We start from the raw sequence: 26,561 nt of genomic DNA, 5'->3' as shown, positions 1-26,561 counted from the left end.
CTAACCCAGAAAATAGGGAGCATTGGGCAGCCTGGGTGGCTCAGCGGTTTGGCGCCTGCCTTGGGCTCAGGGCCTGATCCTGGATCCTGGGTCCCAGGATCGAGTCCCACATGGGGCTCCCTGCATGGAGCCTGCTTCTCCCTCTGCCTGTGTCTCTGCCTCTCTCTCTCTGTGTCTCTCATGAATAAATAAATAAAATCTTAAAAAAAAAAAAAAAAGAAAAGAAGGAGCATCAATGAAGTCTCTCATGGATAGAATAAACACTCAATAGGGAGTTACTTATTCTACCTCAGATGAAAAACTTTCAATCTTACTTGTAAATTGTAAAATACATTTCATCCTGACCCTCATCGGCTCCAGAACCTACCTCTTTTGACCGCTTGTAATTCGGGTGAGCAACGTTTAGGTGTCCTGGTGGCACTGACAGTCGGGGCCAGGCAGGTTTTAAGGACCTCTTTTCCTTCTTCTTCTTATCTCTACTGCTTAGCGGGCTGCCTCCCACAGGTCGCCCTCACCCAGAGAGGTTTCAGGGCAGGCTGTCTCCAGGCACTTTAAAAATTTACCCCCCGTTCCTCCAATTATATGATGTTCCTTTCATTTCGTCTGCCCAAAACATATGAAAAACTTCTATCAAAGCACTTTGTAAAATCTTGAGTTCCTAATAGGTGTTTTGGATGTACACGCTGTTTGCTTTATTAATTGGACTCCGTGTCTTTGTGTATCTGAGCTCCTGGCACATCATCATCATCATCAATAAATGTTTTGCCAAATGAAAACATGTGTAATTTCTAAACTGGATTAAAATTGGAGCATCAGCTCTAAACTCATTTTTTTAATAGCAAAATATTTATTTATGGCATTAGGCTAACTTTTATCATAAAGGGTCCTCAACAAGCAAACTATACCAATGTGTATGAATATGTTAATGATAACAATTGATCTCTGGGTAGACCTTTTTCTAGAGAATGGTGGTGTGCTCTAGTTAACCAACTGTTGGAGCTCTGAGGTGGAAGTCCTGAACTCTAAGATCCCCCTTGCCCCATAAGGTTGCTGTGAGGTTCAAATGACAAGATGTATGCAAAGCATATCACACAGTTGCCACACTCATTTTAAGCTGGGAGCAAAATTCACTAGAATTTTGTCTTGACCATCTTTGTCACCATCTTTCTTTCTTTCTTTCTTTCTTTCTTTCTTTCTTTCTTTCTTTCTTTCTTCTTTCTTTCTTTCTTTCTTTCTTTCTTTCTTTCTTTCTTTCTTTCTTTTTCTTTCTTTCTTCTTTCTTTCTTTCTTTCTTTCTTTCTTTCTTTCTTTCTTTCCTTCTTTCTTCTTTTCTTTCTTTCTTTTTAATTTATTTATTCATGGGAGACACAGAGAGAGAGCAGGGACACAGGCAGAGGGAGAGGCAGGCTCCATGTGGGGAGCCCAATATGGGACTCAATCCAGAAACTCTGGGATCAGGCCCTGAGCCACCCAGGCGTTACACCATCTCACTTTCTAATAAAAAGGCCAAATTTCTGTGTGTGTGTGTGTGTGTGTTTCAGAATCAAGGTTAAGGGCAGCCCCGGTGGCGCAGCAGTTTAGCGCCGCCTGCAGCCTGGGGTGTGATCCTGGAGACCCAGGATCGAGTCCCACATCGGGCTCCCTGCATGGAGCCTGTTCTCCCTCTGCCTGTGTCTCTGCCTCTCTCTTCGCTCTCTCTGAATGAATAAATAAATAAATCTTAAAAAAAAAAAAAGAATCAAGGTGAATGGACAGAGACTAGAACTGAGAGGCAGGAGGATGGAGAGCAAGATTCTTGCCTGCTGTACCAGTTCCTGAATCTTCCGAATAGTGAGGAATCTAGGTGCCAGGTGAAGGTTAAGGAGAGTAAACAGAAACAGAGAGACCAGTGTGCACCATAGGGAATAGGGTTGGGGGAGAGTGCAGGAAGCCCATATACTGAGGGCTGGGAGAGAATTTCGGAAGCTCCAGAGCGCTCTGCTCCAAAACGGTTGTGGGATATGATAAGAAAAGGGGAAAGGGATTTTCAAGAAGTGTTCCTGGGAGGGATGCAGTAGATACCCTATAATATTCTTCATGAAATTCTAATAGAGGCTATAGCTCTTTTTTAGTTACTTTGGCCAGATAGACTCTTGCTCAGAATGCAGCTGTAGGCCATTTGGGGTCTTGGAGTAGATATGTCTTAGGATTAACTCTATCATTTTTAGCCTATTATTAACATAAGTGAATATTTACCCATCCCTGAATATTGTTTATATGAAAATAAACCCTACTGGTTCATCACATATGACCAGAATTAGAATCCCAGTTGAGGCTCAGCTGGAAATCCTAAAACATGCAGAAAATAATTTTCTTGATGTTGAATCCACTGTATATTTTGAAAGAGATTTAAATTATTTGAAACTGGAAAATTGATGACAAAACACGTGGCTAACTTAATGAAAAAAGTCCAACTGTTTCGTTGGCACTACATAATAGTATAAGCACGTTTTGCAAAATAATCAATTACAATTTTTGTTTCCTACAGGTTGTGTCAGTGATGTCACCATGCCTGTAAGTAGTCTGGGAAACAAATATATATGAAGTTCAAGAGTCAGGCATTGCTTTTATATATGGGAAAAGATGGACTAGTGAGGAGAGGACTTGTTGGCATAAGACTGGGTGCTTACTGTCAGAGAAAATCAGGCTTTTTACTGAATATTGTGGAAGGTAATCCTCATAGAGAGAGGAAGAAGTACCATATTTATTACATGTCCACTCTGTGCTTTATTTAATCCCCAGAGTGACCCTAAAAGGCAAACATGTGTGAGTTGCCTGCCCAACCCCTTCTTTCCCCTCTAAGCTCTGTATTGGGTTTTCTTTAAGGAATTCACCTCAGCCAAGGGTTAATTCACTCAGTTTTGGGTAACCTGTGATTGACCTCTACTCACCCTTTCTCTCTGGCCACAGCAATGATTCATGGATGAGCATGTATTCCAACTCAGGCCAATGAGGGTGAGATACTCCAGGACTCCCACTTCCTTTGGATGGAGAGGTAAGACTGTATAATATCTAGGACCCCTGAAGCCATTTTGCTACCACAAGGGGAGAGTCTGGAAGATGCCATGAATGGCGGGGATTCTGTGTTCTATAAAGACAGTGAGGGGCACCTGGGTGGCTCAGTGGTTGAGTATCTGCCTTCTGCTCAAAGTGTGATTCCCCAGGGTCCTGGGATCAAGTCCCACATCAGACTCCCTACAGGGAGCCTGCTTCTCTCTCTGCCTCCATCTGTGTGTCTCTCATGAAAAAATAAATAAAATATTTTTTAAAAAGTGACATTGCACGGCTGAATCAGCCTTCCCTATAACTCACTTTGACTGTGGGTTTGTCCATGTCAGGGCCAATAAATTTCCTTTGTTTGTTTGAGCTGATTGGAATTAAATTTTCTGTCAACTGCAATCAAAATGTTGTAAACCAAGTGATGCAGAGAGTACCTCTATTTTTCAGAGGAAGAAACTGAAGTCCTAAAAAATTTAAATCTGTCTCCAGTCACATAGATAGTGAGAGGTGAAGCCTACATTTGACGCCAGATCTTTCTCTCTCTCTCTTTATTTATTTATTTATTTATTTATTTATTTATTTTAAATTTTATTTATTTGTTCAAAGAGACAGAGAGAGAGAGAGAGAGAGAGAGGCAGAGACACAGGCAGAGGGAGAAGCAGGCTCCATGTAGGGAGCCCGGCGTGGGACTCGATCCGGGGTCTCCAGGATCAGGCCAACCGCTGAGCCACCCAGGGATCCCCCCCACTCCGCTTTTTAAAGATTTTATTTATTTATTCATGAGAGACTGCTGAGCCACCCGGGCTGCTCCTCTCTCTCTTTTTTAAAAAGATTACTTATTTATTTGAGAAGAGAGAGTGCACAAGGGTGGGGGGTGGGGTGGGGCAGGGGATGCTGAGGGAGATGGAGAATCCCAAGCAGACTCTGTGCTGAGCACTGACCCCAATGTGGGCTGGATCTCAAGGCCCTGCGATCATGACCTTAACCTAAATTGAGGGTTGGACATTTAACCAGCTGAGCTACCCAGGCACCCCTGAAGCCAGATTTTTTCTGACCAGCATCTTTCAAGATGTACTGTGGCATTGGAGAAGTTCCAGGGAGGTAGCACATGAAAACTTCCCACTCTCAAACCTAGATTCAGTCAAATCCAGTGTTTTATAAGTTATGTGTTTTATAGGCTATGTTTCCATTCAGTAGTAAGAGGAAATGTTCAAAATGTTCAAAAAACTTTTTCCATCATGCTTGATTTCTAAGTTGAAGAAAGGTCCACTCTAGTGCTAGCCCTTTCTTCCCTTTATAGCTAGTATTCTTTTTTTTTTTTAATATTTTATTTAGAGAGAGAATGAGAGATAGCATGAACAGGGGAAGGAGCAGAGGGGAGAGAGAGAAGCAGACTCTCCCTGAGCAGGGAGCCTGCTCGGGACTCGATCCCAGGACCTCAGGAGCATTACCTGAGCCAAAGGCAGACGCTTGACTGACTCAGCCACCCAGGTGCCCCTATAGCTAGTATTCTTTATTACCAATTCTATAAAAGTTAGACTCATTTTCCCAGGATATCAGAGGTATTGAGTGACATTTCCTGGAACCGTTTAAAGATGAGGCTCTCTCAAAGTTCAGACCAGAATCCCTAGTACTTGATAACAAATGCAATAATAGGTATGCAGGGCTTGAAGTAAGAGCCACTTCAATTGTTTCTCTCCATTCAACCTATTTTACACACAGATAATCAGATTCATCTTTCTGAAGGTCAGCCTTGACCATACCACTTCACAAATATTTGCCCTGGTTTCCTGTCCATACCAGCAACCTCCAAAGTAAATACCCCAAGACTTCCATCATCTTATGAAAAAGTAGAATTTCCATGTATAGTTATTAGTTATTTTTACGAATGGGGAGGAGATTAAGCTTTATTAGTATTTTATGTATAGATTGACACAGACTCGCTTACTCAATTTGTATGTTGGAAAATCCCACGTCACATACATCACGTACAAGTTATCCTGGGGGAAGAGAGGGAGTTCCACTATAGGGTGTGGTTGCCAGTACAATTGACTCATCTTTTCCCATTTGGCTCATTGCAACTTACTGCTATTTACATGGCCAAGTTAGTTGGATTTATGGGTTATATGCTTTTTAACCAAACTAAACCTTACCAAATGAACAGATGCCTTTAAAAGATTCTTTTAAAGAAATCATGCATCAAAAATCATAGTAATAATACAAGCACAAGTAAATCTAAAAGAAATAGAACTTACATGACTCCTACACTTGGTGCAAGCTCTTTGTCAGGTTGTAAAGTAAAATAATGATGATATAATAAGATCTGATTAGAAGTTGACCAGAAATTCAGAAATTATCAGAGAGACTTTAAAATATGGATTTATAGGCTGCCTGGGTGGCTCAGTTGGTTAAGGATCTGCCTTTGGCCCAGTTCATGATCCCGGGGTCCCGGGATCAAGTCCTGCACTGGGTCTGCATGGAGCCTGCTTCTCCCTCTGCCTATGTCTCTGCCTCTCTCTGTGTCTCTCTCATGAAAAAATAAATAAAATATTAAAAAAATTTTTAAATAAAATCTTTATTAAACTTCACCTTAAGGGTATATTGTGCCTTGAGTTATTAGCTTACAGCAATAGTACATGTTTGTGTGTGGGGGTATATTCATATATTTTCACATATTGGTGGGTAGTAAATAATCTGTTACTGGAAAATAGAGCATGAAAAAATTTGAGACCAGACTTTTGAATAATTAATTCAAATATCCTGTTATCTCAAGTCCTTATAGAAAGCCTGCAGGGTTCAGATAACATAATAAGTATTGAGGCAACAGTTTGGCCTTCTCTATATGTCCCTGACCTACATGTCTAGCCTCCTACAAGTCCTTGCTACAGCCATATTGTCCTGTCCACAATTCTTCTCCGATTTCCCACCTCTTTCCCCAAGACTTTCGTCATGCTCTTCTCTCTTAACTAAACCTCACTTTTCCCTTTCTCTATTCTGTTTGCCTAATTTCTGTCCATACTTCAAAGCATAGTTTCAACCTTCATGAAGCCTTCGCCCATTTTATCAGCTGGAAATAATTTTTCTCTGCTCTGAACTTCCACGATATTCAATCTGTATCCTCTTATGGCCTTGTCATTTTCCCATTTACAAGGATTCTCCTCAAGGACTGCAAATTTCTAAAGATCTGAACACATGTCTCGTTCATCATTGACTCCTTTGATAGAATTCTAGCACAATGCCTTGTATACCATAGGTCCTTAGTAAATACTTGTTGACTGAATGAAGGATGGATGAACGAATTCCAATCGGTGCATTGTCTGATGTGTTCTATTTTACAACAGTATACAAAGGAGTTTTATGAAAAATCCATCATGGGAGTAGACAAGATTTGAGCCCAGATTGTGATTTTAATCATGGAAATACACTTCTCTTTTTAGCTCTGTTATTTAATTAGAGATTGTGTAATTCTCACCCAGAGTTCCAAGCTATTTAGCTGATTTATAACTCACAATGTAATCAACTTGAATAAGTCATCTTATTGTGGACACCCACATTAACCAGAAGAACCGTGGCCATATTAGGGAGATTTGATTTGCAGCCAAATCTCCTTATACCCTCTTGAAAACAAAACTGGCAGAAATCCAACTGCTCAAGTCAAATAGACATTTAGCTTACACTGTGCATTAGATATGCCTGGTGACCTCAGAAAAATACACACAAATGGAAATGCTGGCTTAAAGTACTATAATATGATTATAGTTCAGACACAAACTTTTACTTGAGGGCAGCCATAATTGCTGTACTTTTAGCTAATGTGCACTTGAAAATGTACTTGCTTTTAAGCCTATAAAAAATTCCAAAGGATCTGCTATACTATTTACCAGGAAATAAGTAGTCTCTTAAACATGTATTGAAAACAGACCTCTTTTACCCTTTCTTTTTCCTTGGCCACTCCAAACCAGTGGTCATTTTCGACATTTCAAAAAAATCCTATCACAAAGTTAAAAAACAATAGGACCTGTGGCATTTAGAAGATTCAGACCTAGGGCTCATAGTAATACCTATGGTCCCATCACCTATTGAACTAAAATTTCCTTTAAACTGAGCAGTTAACAAGAAATCCATTATCTTGGGTCAGGGATAGAAGACCTTTACGGCCTGCTTTTGAGTTCCAATTTCCTTTCCCTTCATACCCCCCCCCCCCCCCCCCCCCCCACACACACACACATCCTTTCTAAAAACACTTTCATTTCGCTTTGGAAGTGATATAATAAGGGCTGAATATAAACATTGCTCAGTAATATACAATTCCAAATCTGTGCCTAGCCAGCCAAAAGCTACCTCCCCTTTTAGCATAATTTCAGTGGGATTATTTTCTGCTACTTGATAAGAAACACTGCAGGCAAATTGAGAAAGTTTTCAATTCTTAAGGATTCTTATGTATTTCTTCAAATTTTACTTCATTTCTAAGATCCAGGATTGCTCCTGCGGATATAATTTAGGCACCCTCTGGTGGTCAGTAGAACACTACTAACTCTCCTAAACATTACTCTGAATTATTTAATCTTAAAGGCCAAATTTACAATTATGACATACATTTTTTTCCTGAATAGTTTTGTCATCTAAATCTTCTCAAATCAAATACTGCTTCCATTTCCTGTATGTGTATGCCTTTACCCTATGAAAGTGCTATATATATATATATATATATATATATATATATATTTATTTTTAAAGATTTATTTATTTCTTAGAGACACACAGTGAGAGAGAGAGAGAGAGTCAGAGACACAGGCAGAGGGAGAAGCAGGCTCCATGCAGGGAGCCTGATGTGGGACTCGATCCCGGGTCTCCAGGATCAAGCCCTGGCCCAAAGGCAGCTCTAAACCGCTGAGCCACCGGGGCTGCCCCAAAAGTGCTATTTATAAAGTCGTGAAATGCCCTGCAAATATTAGGCAAGATACTAATTCAGAAATATAAAGATTGCTTTATCTTCAGAAAGATAATAGTGGGGGACTTGTCTGGATTAGAGGAAACATTACTAAAACATTGTTAAATTATTAAATTATTAAGGAAAACCTTATTAAAAATAGACCCAAATCCACTCTAAGCACATTCACACCATAGAAATAAATACTCTAACTGGTAACATAGAGAGACAGTATACATCAGTATAACTCAGGAATAAAAAAATGTTTCTATCACATTTGTAGACATATGCTCTGTGAGATTTTCTTCAACAGCAAACTTCTGCACTATTTTGGGAACAGTGCTAATAGCACTGGTATTCCTAGTGTTTAAAGCTGTGTTGACATGATAAAGTGCTATAATTTCAACTTGTTATCGTGAAGCAGAAACCGCCTCATTAATTTCTGCTTCATTCAAAACTGAGGAACAAATCAATGTTTACCAGTGGGAACAAAGCTAAATGAGTAACAAAAAAGAAAACCCCAAACACTTGCAATATGTCATTAGTTTAAAATGTAGAAAAGAATTTTAGAGCATTGCTTAAATTCTGTTTAGTCCACAAAACTTACATAAAAATGAGAAACTGTTTTAGTAAATTTGACATGGATTGCTCAGTGCATACTTTTATTTTAATCCTGTTAAACCTGAGAAAGGGTATATAATAAATATCACATTAGTGTTACATACTGTGGATGAAATCATAGTATCAATAATTTAATAAAATATGACTCTTTATTGTACCGTCTTTATGAAAATGTGACCTATGGCTTTAGACTGACCAGGCATCCCGCTCGTTAAATATACTGAATACATAAATGATATACTAAATATTCAAATAAAAATATCTTCTCTGTTTTATCCATAATCCAGTTATTTTAAATATTTTAAAATATTGCAGAATGACAGCTAAACCTAAAAAAAGACATTAAAAAGACATCAGAGATAGCCCTGTCCCTTTATTTTACAAATAGGAAGAACCAGAAAGAGTAAAACATTGGCCTAAAAATCTGACAACTATGTAACGGAACAAACAGATCTGGCCATTCTAGGTGTTAAACACAAAATTAAATCTTTGAATGAAAACATAAATGTTGTAAAAGTCAACTTACTCTTCCCCCTTTTAAATAAACAATCTAAGGTACCGCCCACAATAATCATCTCCAAGGGGTTACCGCCCTTCCTTACGCTGAATCTGTGGTTGAAAGCCTATTGCTTTATTTCCAGCTAGGTGAGAACAGCAACACTCTGTATTCCTCGTTAGAGAATACGACATAAAAATGAATCTTATTTTCAAGGCATGGCACTCTGATCAAGTAGAGAAAGCATTTTGTTATTAGGAAATCAATTGAATCACTGTGGAAAGCTAGATGTTTAGGGAAACATAGTACATTGAGCTGTATTGCTTCAAACAGTATCCTAAAAACCTCTCTTGCAAGGGATGTGTGTGTGTGTGTGTGTGTGTGTGTGTGTGTTCGTACTCTGGGTGTAGGAGTGCCCAGACTTGTATAGAAAAGAGGAAGAGGAGGGAAGAATGTTCCCACCTGAATCTAAGCTGGGTCTATCACTAAGATTCAGCTGTGTGCAGCCACAACGGGTGGGTGCAAGGCTGGTCCCGTAGCCAAAGCTTGGCTGTATAATGGGACTGTGAGTGTGAACACAGGATTGCACCCCAGGATAACCCCCCAGGGTACAGAGAGAATTACCAGCCAACCCAGCTGTACCAGCCAAACACTGATGCTCTGGTACCTCTCTAAGAGAGTTTAACAAAGAGAAGAGAAAAAAAGCACTTTTTCTCTCAACCTGATTGGACACATAGTTCTGAGTTGAAGAGCATGTGAATAAAGGCCCTTTGAGACAAAAATTCAACTTCCCAAATTACAAGAAGACCGAAACATGCAAAATGACTGAAGACAAAATGGTCCCCTTGCCACTCTGTTTCTAATACTAAGCAGAGTTTTCTTTTTAAATTCAAACCATGTATCCTCTAAATTGGTGGGGGATGGAGGGTGGGGGAGGTGGTCAGGGAGAAACACCAGATGCCTCAGATTTTCCTCTTAGTTCTGCCACTAAAAGGTGAACACATTTGGGAAAATCTTTTGACTGCTGGGCCCTCAATATCCTTGTCTTTAAATCAGGGGAGTTTGGTCCTTTCCTGTTCAAAGATCCATGCTTCCATGTGAAAGGTAAAAAATTCAAAGTATAAAAATAAAACTGAGATTACAAAGGATATCTGGGTCCCTGAATAGGCCATAATCCCTCTGAGATCCTGGGAAGCAATTCTGGTGAGTGTATAATATGTACGTAAGCATTTTCCAGGCAGAGGGACAGTATTTTCATCAGAGCCTTAAAGGGAAATTAAGTTCCAAAAAAGGTTGAAGATCACTGGTTGAGGCAGCAAATGCTCTTTCGTTTCTGATTTATCTGATTTGCAGAGCAGATCAGCAGCAATCTTTACATGGTTATAAAATCTGTCCCACAAAGCCTTCTTAAGTATCTCATTTATCTTCACGAGCTGTGTGTTTATGATTTTTCATGAGCAGCAAGGCTGTTCAGAATCAAGAGCCCTTTTCATTAAGGCTTAACATTGTGGGGATTTCAACGTTTATTTTGATATTAGTAGCTGAAGGAGAGCCATTTTAGTTCATCAGAAAATTTCAAGCATGCAGAATCTCATACGTTTGCGTGTTCAGGTTGAATTATTTTACTATTTCTTTTTTCTAGAGTTAACTGACATGAAACAAAAGGCTTGGCTCCTCCTCCCAACTGGCTTTTCTTTTTCTTCTGATGGGAGTCTGTTGTGAAATGATGATGAATTAACTGTGGTTCTGTTTGTAGTAGTAATTGTAATTTTTGTAAGGATTTGATCCTCAAGACACATTCAGTAGAAGATATGTTTATATAATATTCTAATAAGAATTAGTTGAAAATCAGAGAGAAGCAGAAAATGACATTAGGGAATCTGAGGACCTGTAAAGAGGAAAGATGATTTAGGAAGACATGAGAACCAAAGAGAAAATCTACAGGATTAGATGCTGAAACAGTAACCAATCCCTAAGAGACACAAGAAACGGGGATTTTTTTTTTTTTTTAACAGAGGGAACACACATAGCAAGTAGAGAATACTGAATTTTCGAATACATTAAATGAAAACGACACAAAAACCTCATAACCGAGCTTTTCAAGAGCATCTCTTGTGGTTGATCATCTCAAGGCGTTATATGGCTTTTCGGTAATTAAGGCAAAGACAGAGGCGAGCAGCGGAGAACATCATAGAAAGAAGGATGTTGCCAGTGATTATCAGATAAATGCAAAAAGCTCAGGGGAACAATCTTTTGTGGTATAGAAGTGCCAATCAGTGCGAAACGTGCATTTTTTTCCCTGAGATAATATCAAAGAGGCATCAAGTAAAAGCAAGAAAATTAGATTTTAGCATTGGCCTTGTATCAAATTATTGCAGGTAATCCCTTGCTGCTTCTTAAACGACTCCCGTCCCCTCCGATCAGTGGCTCCCGAGGCTCCGAAGTCCCGGCGGGAAGGCCAGGCCCAGCCGAGGCCGGAGCCCCAGGTCACGCGCTGCAGACCCGCGCCCACCCCGAGGGAGATCCGTCCTCGCGCGAACCCGGCCCCGCATGACCCTCCCGGCTTGGGGACGGCAGTTCGCGGAGCATCCTCCTCTTTCGAGTAACAGCTCGGCCCTCGTCCTCTCCGCGCCTCCACAAATCCCATTCAAGAAAAATCGCAGGGATTTCGGCCCCGGCCCCCGCCCCGCCAGGCTCCTGGAGGCCGCGTCCCAGCGGGCGGCTGCGGCGGCTCCTCCCAGTCCCAGGGCAGGAGGGGCGCGCGCCCGTTGCTATGGGAACGCAGCGGCCCCCCCCCCCCCGGCCCCGGCGCGCGCCCCCGAGTCTCGGCCCCCGGCGCGCGCGCCCGTTGCTATGGCAACGCAGCGGCCCGGCCCCCGGCGCGCGCCTCCGAACCGCGGCACTCGGCGCGCGCGCCCGTTGCTATGGGGACGCAGCGGCTGCGGCCCCCCCGGCGCGCGCCCGTTGCTAGGGAAACGCAGCGGCCCGGCCCCCGGCGCGCGCCTCCGAGCCGCGCCCCCCCGGCGCGCGCCCGTTGCTATGGGGACGCAGCGGCCCGGCCCCCGGCGCGCGCCTCCGAACCGCGGCACTCGGCGCGCCCGCCCGTTGCTATGGGGACGCAGCGGCCGCGGCCCCCCCCCGGCGCGCGCCCGTTGCTAGGGAAACGCAGCGGCCCGGCCCCCCGCGCGCGCCTCCGAGCCGCGCCCCCCCGGCGCGCGCCCGTTGCTATGGGGACGCAGCGGCCGCAGCCCCCCCAAGCGCGCGCCCGTTGCTATGGGGACGCAGCGGCCCGGCCGCCCGCGGGGGTCGCGCGAGGAGGCGCAGGGGCAGATCCGGGGGGGAGACGCTGTCGCAAGATGGCGCCGGCGAGGCCGCGGGCTGCGGAGTGAGCGCGCCCCGCCGGGGGCCCCGCGAGGCTGCTGCTCCTCCCCGCCGCCGCCGCCGCCGCCGCGCCCCCCGCCTCGCAGGTACCGCCGCCCGCGCGCTCCGCGTGGCGCACAGATGGCCGCGACAAGTGCCGGCTCGCCTCGGGCTAGCGGGTCTGCCCCGGCGCGGGTGCGCCCGACGCGAACGCACACATAACTTTTTGTGGCCGCGCGCCCCGGCCTGCAGCGTCCCCGCGCGCCCGCGCCCCACCACGCCCCTCCGGTCCCCGCGCCCTCCGCGCTGCGAGCGCTCCGGGCCGCGGCGCTCATCTCCGGGCGGCCGGGAGGAGCGCGTGCGCCGGCGGGAGGCGGCGGCGAGCGGCCGGGAGCGCCGTACAATGGCCCTGACCCTGTTCGGTGAGTGCAGGTGGGCCGCGCCCCGGGGAGGCTGGGGGCGCCGGGGGGCGGCGGGGGGCGCCGGGGGCTCGGGGCCGGGCCGGGGCGGGCCGGGGCGGGGCGGGGGCGCGGGCCGGCTCCCTCGCGCCTCTCCCATTGTCTCCTCCGCAGGCAGGGCCGCTGGGCGTGTGCTCCCCGGGCCGGCCCTGCGCCGCCAGCCGCCCTCGGCCCTCCGCCCTCCGCCCTCCGCCCGCCCTGGCCGACGGGTGACCCGAGGCCGCTCTAACGTGCCCACTTGGGAGCCAAGTTAGCGGGTGGTTTCCAGACCTAACGTGTCTCAAGTCAGTAAATAAAGATCCTGGAAAGTTTATTTATTTTCGAGCGAGATGTCCGTGCATCCCAGGCTCCCCGGGAAATCGCCAGATGCAGGCGCGCTGAGCCTTGTTGGGTTTTGGGACGGCTTATTTATTTTTTATTTATTTATTTGGAGCCCAGGATAAGTGGTGAACCGAATATTCGTTACAATGGAAAGTGTTTGCGCTGACAAATAACGAGAGCACGCAAGGAGAAAGTTGGTTTCTGGGTGATAAGTGATCTCGGGAGAATAACTTTGAGGGTATTAGGAAAGCAATGTGATTTCTGTGATGCAATTACTGCAACACTATTGTTTCAGTGGTTAAGACTTGAAGGTGGTCCCCCCCCCCCCGCCTGGAGCCTGTGATGACAATGGGTTGGGAAGAAGGGCTGAAAGGATACAATGTTTCCTATTGCCACGCAGACCGTGGTGGACTCGCACCTCCCTTTAAGAAAACTCCGCATGTGGGAATTTAGATGTTCAAAGTAGTGTGTATGGTCTGTACTGATGGGACACTGCTGGCCACCGGGGCGGTGTGAGTAAGTGACTCACAAGATGAAGTTTCCAGTTACATTTTTATTGCATCATTTGATCAAGTCATAGGCATCACATACCACAAATGCTTTTTCATATAAATACTGAGAGTGAATCAATCTGCTAGAATCAAAGAGTTACCCTTATTTAGCCATCTTATTGTATGCATTACATTTAGATGCAGGCAGGTTATTTTCTAATGGCCCTTTTGTGGCAGAAGCGAGCCTAGAACACAGTTTGCCAGTCTGCAGTCTGGGGTATGTTTACTTTGCGGGAATACCCACAGTACCAGAAATGGCATTTTTTTTTTAAGATTTTATTTATTTATTCATGAGAGACAGAGAGGCAGAGACACAGGCAGAGGGAGAAGCAGGCTCCATGCAGGGAGCCCGACGTGGCACTCGATCTTGGGTCCCCAGGATCACGCCCTGGGCCACCCAGGGATCCCCCATCTCTAGGTGCTTTAAAAAATGTTTCTTCTTTCTCTGAAAGAAATAAAAATCTCACTGTTGTTTTCTAATACTTTGTGTCTCATCTGCACCATCTAGTAGAGCATTTTTTTTTAAGTGTGGACTTCTTTTTGTACAAAAGTTAAAAATGGTGGATGGCTTAAATCATAGTTGATATTTTCATTTGAAGAAGCGTTTCTCTTATACTGTTGTAGCTGATACACAGCAGTAGTATTTCCAGGAGTAAATTTCCCCTTAGACGAGAGGTTTCTTTGTTTTTGTTTTTTCACGAAATTCATTTTCCTTTTTAGTTTTTTATTTTTAAGATTTACTTATTTATTCATAAGAGATACACAGAGAGAAAGAGAGAGAGAGGGGCAGGTTCCTTGCGGGGAGCCCGATGTGGGAGTGGATCTTCAGGCCTGGGATCACGCCCTGAGCCAAAGGCAAACGCTCAACCGCTGAGCCACCCAGGTGCCCCTCATTTTCCTTTTTAAAGAGTCTGCATTTTCAGGTGTGTTTTCAAAGGTAAGGTTTATGAATCAGCCACTTTTCTTCAAATGCTGACATTCTCAGTGAATAAACAAATTAGGGAGAAGCAGAGTAAGGGATAAGGTTCTAAGGATTCCTAAATTATTAAATCTTGAACTATGTAAGTAGGGATGGGGAAAGGAAGGGCATGGATTTGACCTCAAGAAGAAGCTAAAAGAAACAATTCCCACCGCTCAGAATGAATAAAGTGTCTTTAAGATTTTAAAGTCAGCTTGTGGAAAAATAGAATTTAATTTACAAAAGCTAATTTGGTTGCAGGTTTTTAAGAATAATCTCCCTGTTATAAAGGAAACTACACCTGTGTGCAGAGGCTGTTTTTCAGTAATGATAGATAGAGTAGTAGTTGTTGTACACTATTCATCAGTCATCTCTGTCCAAAATGTAGATTCCTGGGGTGCCTGGGTGGCTCAGTTGGTTAAGTTTGCCTTCAGCTCAGGTCATGGTCCCAGGGTCCTGGGATCAAGCCCCATATCAGCTTCCCTGCTCAGTGAGGAGTCTGTTTTTCTCTCTCTCTCTAGCCCCCCACCCCCCCACCCCTGCTATTGTGCACATGTGCACTCCCTTTTTCTCTCTTTCTTTTTCTTTCTCAAATGAATAATTAAAAAAAATGTAGATTCCATTGCCCCTAGGTCCACAGAATCTGCATTTCTAGGAGAAGGGGATTTTAAAGGGACTCCCTTGTGATTCTGTTATCCTTAAATTTGAGAACCATTGTATTAAATATGGGATTGCTCAAATATGCCCAATTCAAAATAGCCTTTGTATATATTAAGAGCAGTCCCCACCATTAGAAGAAATAGATTTTATTTTAGATATGACAGTTGATCCATTAACAACATGAGGAATAAGGGTGCTGATCCCCAACACAGTCCAAAATCTAAGTGTTAGCTTTTAACTCCCCAAAAACCTAATAGCCTGCTGTTGAGTGGAAGCCTTGCCAGTAACATAAGCAGTTGATTACCACATATTTTCTATGTTATATATATCATATGTTGTATTCTTACAATAAAGTCAGCTAATGAAAAGAAAATGTTATTAAGAAAATCAGAGGAAAGTACATTTATAAGTACTGTACTGGTTTTATGAAGAAAAGTCTACATATAAGTAGGTCTGTTCAAGAGTCAGCTGTACTACTGTTTGTTTTTGTTATTAAAGATTTTATTTATTTATTCATGAGAGACACAGGGAGAGAGAGAAGCAGAGGGAGAAGCAGGCTCCATGCAAGGAGCCCGACGTGGGATTCGATCCCAGGACTCCAGGATCACGCCCTGGGCCAAAGGCAGGCACTTAACTGCTGAACCACCCGGGGATCCCCTGTACTACTGTTTTTAAAAAGATTTATCTGTTATTTTAGAGAGAGGGAGAGAGAACATGCACTCACATGGACGTAGGGGGAGGGTGTACGAGGGAGGGGTAAAGGGAGAAAGAATCTCAAGCAGACTCCCTGCTGAGCGTGGAGCCCAACACGGGGCTCCATCTCATGATCCTGAGATCATAACCTGAGTCAAAACCAAAAGTCAGATGCTTACCCAACTGAGCCACCCAGGCGCCCCAACTGTACTACTTTTTGACTAGTCAGAAGTACCTCGTATCCCTTTATATTTCCTCTTAATAACCAACTTAGAGCAGAGGAGCAATGAGATAATAAAGTTTTGTGAGATAATAGTAAAGAGGAAATAGGGACAAGAAACTGGACACATGTAACTAAACAGTTATCAGCGTCAGAGCTCAATAGAGATTCTCCCAAAGCAACCACTGCCAGGACCCTATCTTGTCTATCATGGGTGTGTTAGTTGGTAAGGCCAGTGTCCTAAGTCCGCTTGGACTTCTGGAATGAAATACCATAAAGTGAGTGGCTTACGTGACAGACATTTATTTCCTGAAGTTTTGGAGGCTGGGAATTCTAAGACCAGTGAGCAGCATATTCACTTCCTGATGAGGGCCCTCTTTCTGGTTTACAGACATCCCTCTTTTTGCTGTGTGTTCCTGTGGTGGAGAGAGGGAAAGCAAGGTCTCCAGTCTCTTCTATGGGCACTGATCTCATCATGTGAACCCCACCCTCATGACATCATCTCACCTCATTTCTCCCCAGAGGCTCATCTCTTCAGATAACATCACATTGGGGTTAGGGCTTCAACATAGGAATTTATTGGAGTACACAATTCAGTGCATAGCTGCCAGCAATAGAGTCTAGTTTGTTTTTTTAAGATTTATTTTATTTTCCTTAGAAAGTGCAGGTTGTGGTGAGGGGGATGGGGCAGAAAGAATCATGACCCTGAGATCATGACCCGAGTCAAAATCAAGAGGAGGGCACTCAACTGACCTAGCCACCCAGGTGCCCTTAGGTTGTTGGTTTTATTTTTCTTTATGTTTTCCATTTGCATCCAGGTTTTGTTTTTGTCATTGTAAAGAATGTTCTTTTATAGGATGTTAGTGAAAGCTTCATTTAAAAAAAATGAGAACCTCTAAAATTACCTAATACAATTTTACATCGATATATTTAACTTTCTTTTACCTAAGTACGTTGTAGCAACTCAGAAATACTTGACAAGTTAAGCTGAAGACTGACAACTGTCTTACCTTTTGTTTTCACTATTAATCACCTTTGCAGCTTAAAAAGATATTTTTAAGGCACATTTCTGTTTTATCTGTGATAGAAGAACTAGATCCCAATACTTCCTGATTTTACAGTCCCATTTGGGAGTTGAAAATATGCATTTTTGAAGGTTCAGGTATTTGCTAGCATTTTTCTCCACCTTGTAGATGAGTATGCCTCTGTTATCTGTTTCAATTCAAATAATTTTTAAATCCTCAAATCCTAAACATCATCCAAATGTAATTCATACTCTGCTCACTCACCTTGCTCGTCTGTTCGACATAAATCTACAGCAATGTGCAAGAGACCTGGTCCCTGTCTTCTTGGAGCTTATATTCCAGAACTATAGTATATGCACCTAACTACCTATTTCCAATAGGAATTTTTTTTTTTTTTTTTTTAGAACTTTCCTGATAGAGAAGCACATGTTCTCTAACAATTGCTGGACTAGAAACAAAGTCTCAAGTCATCTAATTTAGGACTTTATAGCTCGTTTACCTAACAAACGCCTTGACTGTCTATACCAGTAAAGCCCTATTTGACAGAGCTGGGTGAAAAAGCATCCTGCCAGGTTATCCTTTGGCAGGAATGTCTGTCATTTATAGCTAAATGGGGCTGTGGTTACAGCTCAGACAAATGCTGAGACTGGGAACTCGGTTAAAATCCAGTTGGGCTGGCTGGACCCTGAATAACTCTATCTGGGTAGAACTAGCTCAGGCGTTGTCCCCTCGCCCCTTTTTTTTCTTTTTCCTTTTTCCTTTCATACCAGTCACTATCATCACTGCCACAGATCCCTTCTGATACTTAGGAATTCACTGTGACTTCTGACCTCCTTTCTGCAGACTTTCATACTGCCATGGAAACCTTTTCATTTTGCTGCCTGCCGCACCTGCCTTTTGGCATCTTTCTAGAGATCCTTTGGAGCAGTTAAATGGTTAATGGTGCCTTCTTTGTGATACAGTTGGAAAAATTTCTGATTTTCTATGACTGTCCTGACATTAAAAATTTTTTTATTTTCTAACGTAATCTCTACACTCAGTGTGGGGCTCGAACTCACAACCCCCTGATCACAAGTTGCATGCTCTACCTGCTGCGCCAGCCAGGTGCCCCTAAAACTTGTTTTTAAAAACACAAATCAACTGCATTTTCACTATGATTTATTTGCCCTAAAGCTAATTTTATGGGAAACTCCACTTGAATACAGTCTTTGCTGACATTTTTGTTTTTCATATGTTGCTCATCTAAGAACAGGAGAGGGACTTACCTAAGCCGCAGGGTGGTCTAGTGGTGAGAGCACAGCTACTTTTCTTAGAATGTTTCATCTTTTCAGCTGTCATTAAAATCACCATCCTTATGTAAATACTTGTGCATATTCTCTTACTGGTATCAAAAGCTTAATATTTCAGCTTTAAAATTTTCTTTTAATGTGTGGAGATTTAATACTATGTAAGAGAGATAAAAGAATTATAGTTGCCATAACTCTGATAGTTACCATCTGTGTACAGTATAAAAGGAATATTGGTAATGTAGTCTTTTGAATGGCATCTGTCCCTGCAGTAACAATCCTATTAGCATCCTGATCTTTGAAGATAGAGTGATATGTATAATTTATAAAAATGTGACATATTTGTCAATAAGAGTTTCAATTTCTTTTAGATCAGTATTTGTCTACCTTTAAAAAAAAAAAAATCCCACCCTTGGTAAGAAGACGTTTTTTGTCTTTTTGGGTTTAAAATTTTTTTTATTTATTCATTTGAGAAAGAGAGACACACAGATAAGACAGAGCAGCAGAAGTGGGACAGAGGGAGAGAGGTAGCCGACTCTGCTGAGCGCAGGACCTGAGGTTATGACCTGAGCCAAAGTCAGGCTTAACCGATTGAGCCACCCAGACGGCTAGGCACTTTTTCTTAATTGTTTTCTTCATGAGAATCTCTATAGTAATAGTAATATCCTTTGACATGAGTAATTGATGTTTTCTCAGTTTTATATAAAGTATCAGTAGTAGCACCTTTAAAAAACTTTATTATTGGGCAGCCCAGGTGGCTCAGCAGTTTAGCGCCGCCTTCAGCCCAGGGTGTGATCCTGGAGACCCGGGATCAAGTCCCATGTCGGGCTCCCTGCATGGAGTCTGCTTCTCCCTCTGCCTGTGTCTCTGCCTCTCTCTCTCCTTCTGTGTCTCTCATGAATAAATAAATAAAGTCTTTAAAAAAAATAAAAATAAAAAACTTTATTATTCATTTGTAGTATATAAACTAAATGAAGTCACTGAACTTTCTGCCCAAACCCAACTCAAGACAAATCGTTGAGCCTGGCTTTACCAGTCATAAGTTATTCCTACATAGTAAATGATTCCCATAACCTTTGATTTTTATTTATTAATATAATCTTACTATCCTTGAAAAACATAGGGGTGCCTGAGTGGCTTATTCAGTTAAGTGTCTAACTCTTGATTTCAGCTCTGGTCATGACCTCAGAGTGGTGGGATCAGCCCTGTGTCAGGAGTCTGCTTAAGATTCTCTCTCTTAAAAAAAAAAAAAAAAAAAAGCAACTAAGAAACAGAATGGTGTGAGTGTATTTTACACTGAAAAGTTATGTTGGAAAAAAAAACATATTTGATAGAAAAATAGATATATTATACTTTCTTAGTTTGGCTCCTTATTTCTAAAAACCATAATGAACACTTTGTGAATATACTAAAAAAACAATTTTCCTGTATATGTTAAAGACTGAATTTTATGGTGTGTGAATTCTGTCTCAATTGAAACATTATTAATTTAAAAATTACCTGGAGTGGGGAGGACCAGATGGAATAGAAGAAAGGTTTACTTCACTTAAACTTTAAAAAACAGAAATGACTATTTTAAAAATAATGGTTTTATATCCAGGAACCTTTTAGAACTTTTCACATTTTTAGAAAGTTTTTTTTCTCTTTTATTCTCCAAGAAACTAAAACAAAACAAAAAATTGATAGTGTAGAAATGCTCATGCCTGTTTGAATAGTTGTTTTAAATTTAGAAAAGTAAGCACTTCTTGGAAAGAATTAATGCAGACAGTTGAGGAATTTGTGGGAAGGGAAGATGAGTCAGGCCCCGGTGTGGGCCCTCTCTGCTTAGTAGCCTGGCAGGGGGCCACCTCATTGTGTTTCCTCTAGCTGCTCCGAAGGTTGTCCTTTCCCTTTCCACTCGGACTTTTTAACCTTTGGATTTCATCGGGACCATGTATATCTCATGGTGTAAAACAAATAGAAGAAGAGATGTAGTCCAAGAATCGTATCTCTGCATGCATAGATTTTCATGACCACAGACTTGACCTTTTCTTTAAATTGCTAATCTCTTTTTTTTAGAGTTCTGTTTATTTGTTTGAGAGAGAGAGAGCGCGAGAGCGCATGGGCAAGCGCACTCTGATGAGCAGGGGGAGGGACAGAGAGAGAGGGAGAGAGGAAATCAAGTGGACATGCACTGAGCACAGAGCCCCCTGTGGGGCTTGAACCCAGGTCCCTGAGATCAGGGCATGAGCCCGATAGGTAAGCGGCATAGGTATCCATTTGAGCAGTGTATAAATATCTGCCTGACTGAAGTATTTCCCCTGCAGACCTTCCGTAGTGAATGCATTTAATACCATGATACTACAATTAAAGCATGGATTCTTAGCATGTTACCTATGAGGAATAACATGCTAGTTCTAGATACTTCCCTTCACGTAGCATGAGGGAATGATTGTAATTTATGGACTGAGGATCTTAAAGTAGACAGGGCAGGCATTTTGATTGAGGGAGCTGTGCTATAAGAGAAAGTGCTGGTTTTTAGGTAGGAGGTGCGGCATTACTAAGAAGGACCTGAGGTAGGTGGTGTAATAAGCAGAACAATGTAAGAGCCCAGGGCGTTTGGGATCAGGGGCAAGGAATGGATGTACCATAGAGTGAGAGAAGGAAAGAGGAACAAGAGGTATACTGTTTCCTAATTTTTCTGAAGATAACTCTGAGGCTTGGGATGGGTCTTCTTGTTTTGTGATTTGTTTACTCATCTGTTGAAGAAATCAAGGACCTAAAATGTGCCAGGTATGTATTAGTTCCTGTCCTCAAGGAACTTATGTTTGCAGTGGAAGGAAACAGACAATAAAAAATGTATAGTGTGGAGGCGCCTGGGGGAGGGGTGCATAGTTTGTTAAGCGTTCGACTCTTGGCTTTGGCTTAGGTCCTGATCTCAGGGTAGTGAGATCGAGCCCTGGGTCAGCTCCACGCTCAGCAGAGTCTGCTTGAATTCCTCTCTTGTTCCCTCTGCCCCTCCCCATTGCATGCTCCCAGGTGTGCACTCCCTCTCTCTAAAATGAATAAATCTTTAAAAAAATGTTACTGTGCCAGGTGGTTCGTGCTATGAAGAAGTATAAAGCAGGATGAGGAGGTGGAGCTAGCTATGTGCAGCATGGTCAGGGAAGGCCTCACAGCCAAGTGGATTTGGAGCAGAGATTCAAAGGATGTGAGGGAATGAGTCCTACATTCCTTGCCTCATGAAATGAGCTTTGAGGTGGGAATATGTGGGGGAAAGAAGGGCAACATGGCTGGAGCAGAGTAAGCGAGGGGGAGGTGATAGGAGATGAGACAGAGAGGTCCCTGGGGAATGGAGGAGTCTTGGGGTCACTATGTAGGGCCTTATAAACAAACCATGGTAAGGATCAGATTTTACTGTGTGGGATGGGGAGCTTGTGGAGGATACTTCTGTAGTGTGCAGTGTAGAGGGAAGGGCTTGGATTTTGGTGTAAAGGGCTCTGTTTAATTTTTTTTCTGCCAAGTGTCAGCTCTATGTTCTAGTCTCATTTTCCTTATATATAAACCAGGCCTATTAATTCCCTTCTTCCTTCTGTGTGGAAATAAATGAGATCATGTGTGTAAGGTTCCTGATACAGTGGTGAAGACACATAGTAGCTAATATTGTTACTGATATTATTGTTATTGTTGATATTAGCAAAGATCCAAGATAGCAGTTGTTTTCACAAGTCTGTTGACCTACTTGAGAAAATGGTTCTGCAATATTTCTGTTTATGTGTGTGGCTAAATATGTGCCACATGCCATTTTAGACTTTGGTAATGCTCTGGTAGAAACCTAGTTCAGGGACATACATTGAATACCAGATAGGGGCAGCCCCAGTGGCCCTGTGGTTTAGCGTCACCTTCGGCCTGGGGTGTGATCCTGGAGACCCGGGATCGAGTCTCATGTCAAGGTCCCTGTATGGAGCCCGCTTCTCCCTCTGCCTGTGTCTCTGCCTCTCTCTCTTTCTGTCATGAATAAATAAAATCTTAAAAAAAAAAAAAAAAAAGAATACCAGATAGACTTCTGATAGCTCTGAACAGTTGATATTTCCTGTTGTACTCTGAAATGTAAAGTACACTGACCAATCAGCAATGCTTCTCCTTTGGGTGATGATCTAGACTCTAATCAGATCTAGCCCCTGCCTCTTAGCCCTTAAAATATATCAAGGACTATAAGCTCAATGTTTGCTATGTCCCAGGTATTCAGTTCAGGTTTACTGAGTGAATAAGTATAGTGATAGTGATGGACTATCATCTATATGCTTATCCTGTGGACAACCTTGAATCAGTTTGTTTATATGTTTATTTTTTAGAGAGAGAATGCACATGTGCCTGAAGGGGGCCAGAGGGAAAGGGAGAGAGAATCTCAAGCAGACTTCCTGCAAGGTGCAAAGCCAGACTCGGGGCTCGATCCCATGACCCTGAGATCATGACCTGAGCCGAAATCAAGAGTTGGACACTTAACTAACTGAGCCACCCAGGCACCCCACCTTGAATCAGCTTAAACATTTGCTTTCATTTATCTCTTTTCTTCCTTTATTATTTTGGATTATTTTTGTGTCAGAGTCCATAATTGGAAATTTATGCCTCTTAGAATTTGGTTAGTCTAACAGTGGGTCCCTGTCACCATTAAGATTAAGTCCAAATTCCCTAGTTTGAATATAAGCCTTTTAGAATAGGACCCCTGCTTGCTTGTCTGGCCTCATCTCCTCTTCTTTCCTCCTCAGAGGTTGTGCTTCGGCCGTACTGGACTACTTGAAGTTTCCAGAAGGGATTGTAGTTAGTGTGCCTCTGGCACAGTCATTTCCCAAAGCTGTTCTTTGCACTTGCTTACCTCCACACACTTTGCAAAACTCAGCCTGAATAGTCTCCCTTTGTGAGTTAGTTACACCTTTGCTGCATCTGTTGTGTCCCGTACACTTCTCTCTCCTACCACTTACCCTGTGGTGATAGGGTGGTCCGTACATGGATTCTCTTTGCTTCCCTGTTAGATGAAGCTCCCTGACGTGAAAGCTGTAGATTTCTTCTGTGTATCCTTAACAACTGCGAGTGTCTGATGCATCCAAGCTACTCAATAAATGCTTGAATGAATGTTGCATATTACAGAAGTCTGCTGGATTTCTTAAATTTGAGAGTTAATTTTAAGGCCTCAATTCATGTACACACCTTCTACTGTTCACTTCTTTGTTCATTTGTTATTTTTTGTTAATGCAGTAAATGTGCCATTCTCTCATCTGATGGTTCCATACTATAATACGGATTTCCCAAGTGGAAGCTCACAAGGGCTTGAGTAAAATGGAAATCTCTCTGGGAGCAGATTCTTTGAGGTTTTAACTGTAGTATTACTAACCATCGGCAGATGTTTCTAAATTATTTGGTATAATTAGATAACAAATTCCACTTCATTAAACTATTGTTCCTTTTCATTTCAACAGTACAAAGGAATTGCACATAAATTAGCTTGGTTTGTTCACGTTTTACTCTCACGGTAGGGAACATAATCAAATTGAATAGGAATTCAGTATGAAAATGGCTAACTTAACCTTTTAGAGGTCTGAAAATGAAAACATACCATCTTTCTCTCATAATAATAAATCTGCATGCTACATAGACATTCCTGCTATTGTCATACGGGTATTAGAAGAGTAGATACAAATAGCAGTTTAAACATTCATATTTTTAAATGAATCAAAGAAAAATTTTTGTTATTTCTTAATACCTCTCCTTGTTCCAGAAAGAAATGAAGTGGTCTACAAAAAAGCATAATGCAAGGGGACTGAAGACAATAAGCAGAGGAATTTGTTTTTCTCTGTCTTGTCTCATTAGTTTCCTCCTCTGCCCTGGACCGCTTCCCTTACATTACAGCCATGCTTTCCTAGTCAACATGAGAAACCCTTTCCTCAACTTTGGAACCCTCTGAAGTACCAGCGTGAGTTATTAGTGTTTTGTGGGCCCCACCTCCTCTTCCTTGCATGGCTGCTTCCTCCTCCACCCTGTCTACCCTGTCTCCTCCCAGCCAGTGGGGGACTGTAGTAGGTGCTTGGGAATATCATTAAGCACTAGAGAAAAAGAAAGGTGGGCAACTCTGGTGAACAAAGGATTCTGACACTGGTTTAAAGAACAAGGAAGACTCAGGACTACCATGATAGGTGTCAAGACTAGGACAATAGGAGAAAGAGATGGAGTTTACCTCTGAGTATGAGAGCAGGGAGGATCTATAGTGGTGTGTGTGTGTGTGTGTGTGTGTGTGTGTGTGTGTGTGTGTGTGTCACCGAATGGAAAATGGCTAAGGGGAGACAGGGGAGGGGGAATTCTTGCTAAACTGACCCAACAGGATTTTTGGTGAGGACGGGCCAGAATGATGAGATATCAGGGCTCAGGGGTGAGGAATTTGATTGGATAGCAAAGGTAGGAGGATTCTCTCTAAACTGCCATAGCAGATTTCTTGCTCAAAGGGCTTTGCAGGGCCTGGTGCAGCCTGGGGACAGGGCCGAGGCTAGTCAAGAAGAGAGCTTGGGATAGCCTGACTCAGGTTTGGTCAAGGAGTGCCTCCTGTCACAGCTACTACCTCATTTTCGGCTTCTGTTTTGCCTAAGTGCTTCATCAGTTAGTAGCCAGTAATCAGTGGCTTTCCCGCAGTCCTCATATTTGATCTTTCTGCACATTTCTGCATTCTCTGCCATTTTTAAAAGAATGTATTTATTTATTTTAGAGAGTGAGAGAGAATGCAGTGGGGAGGGGCAGTGGGAGAGGGAGGGAGTCTCAAGCAGACTCCACACACAGCATGGAGCCTGATGTGGGGCTTGATCTCATGATTCTGAGATCACAACCTGAGCCGAAACCAAGAGATGCTCAAACAACTGTGCCACCCAGGTGCCCCTCTTTGCTATTTTTGACTGCTTCTTCTTGCAACTTTTTTCTCTTGTCTTTCAAGACATTGTGTTCTGCTACTCCTTTTCTTCCCCTTTCACTATGCCTCAGTTTCCTCTTTTTGCTGCCTGAAATGTCTGCTTTTCAAGAACTGGCCTCCCTTCCTTACTCAGGAGTATTCAGACTTCCACAGTGTATACTGTGTGGGTGATTCCTGAGTCTCTGTCTCCAGCCCTGCCCTGGCACCCCCTCTACATCTCCATCAATATTTCTTTTTTCCTTCCTTCCTTCCTTCCTTCCTTCCTTCCTTCCTTCCTTCCTTCCTTCCTTCCTTCCTTCCTTCCTTCCTTCCTTCCTTCCTTCCTTCCTTCCTTCCTTCTCTTTTAAAGATTTTATTTACTCGTGAGAGACACAGAAAGAAGCAGAGATACAGGTAGAGGGAGAAGCACACTCCCCATTGGGGAGCCTGTTGTAGGACTTGATCCCAGGACCCGAGGATCATGAACTGAGCCAAAGGCAGATGCTCAACCACTGAGCCACCCAGGTGCCCCTCTGTCAGGATTTCTTGTGGACTCCAGGTGGCACATGTTCCCAGCACCAGATCCTTAGCTTGCCTTCTTCCATCCTCCCTCCCTTGCCTCTGTACCCTGTCAACTGCCAACTCCTGCCGATTCTTCTTTGCACAAGCTTCCCTATCAGTTCCCTTCTCTGTATTTGCAGTACTTGCTCTGTCCTTCCGTTCAGTACTGCAGTCTGTACTCCTTGCCCCCTGCCACCCATTCAAAATGAATCCCTTATCTTCTGAATTCTTTATCATTTTATCTGCACATCTCCTGTGGCGTTTGCCAGTGTGTTCCTTTCACAGTAGTTATGTATCCTTCTGTCTTTCTAGGCTGATGATTTCTGTCAGGTAAGACTCATTCATTCTTACTTTGTCCTCAGTGCTTAGCATAGTGCTTCACATGTAGTAAGTGCTCAACAAATATTTAAGTGAATAAATATTTCTTAAACCATGGTACTTAACTTCTTTATTTTTAATTTTTTTAGAAGAT

At 42.9% G+C, this 26,561-nt stretch overlaps 1 protein-coding gene across 5 annotated transcripts in view; it reads left to right on the top strand.

Annotated features, from left to right (window-relative positions):
• The first annotated feature begins 2,949 nt into the window (after positions 1-2,949).
• CHN1 (chimerin 1) overlaps positions 2,950-26,561 on the top strand; it is a 205,298-nt gene continuing 181,686 nt past the window's right edge. For 4 of the 5 annotated variants that reach the window (XM_038584899.1, XM_038584896.1, XM_038584898.1 and 1 more), the window contains exon 1: positions 2,950-3,034. In XM_038584899.1, coding sequence (XP_038440827.1) covers positions 2,959-3,034 — 76 coding nt within the window. In that variant the 5' untranslated portion in view covers positions 2,950-2,958. Of the gene's footprint in view, positions 3,035-12,541; positions 12,869-26,561 lie in introns of those variants that run through there. The other variant, XM_038584902.1, reaches the window with a different exon arrangement.

The sequence above is a fragment of the Canis lupus genome, chromosome 36 (genome assembly GCF_011100685.1).
Source record: "Canis lupus familiaris isolate Mischka breed German Shepherd chromosome 36, alternate assembly UU_Cfam_GSD_1.0, whole genome shotgun sequence".
In the NCBI taxonomy this organism is placed as follows: domain Eukaryota; kingdom Metazoa; phylum Chordata; class Mammalia; order Carnivora; family Canidae; genus Canis; species Canis lupus.
This window is presented reverse-complemented; position numbering and strand designations above follow the sequence as displayed.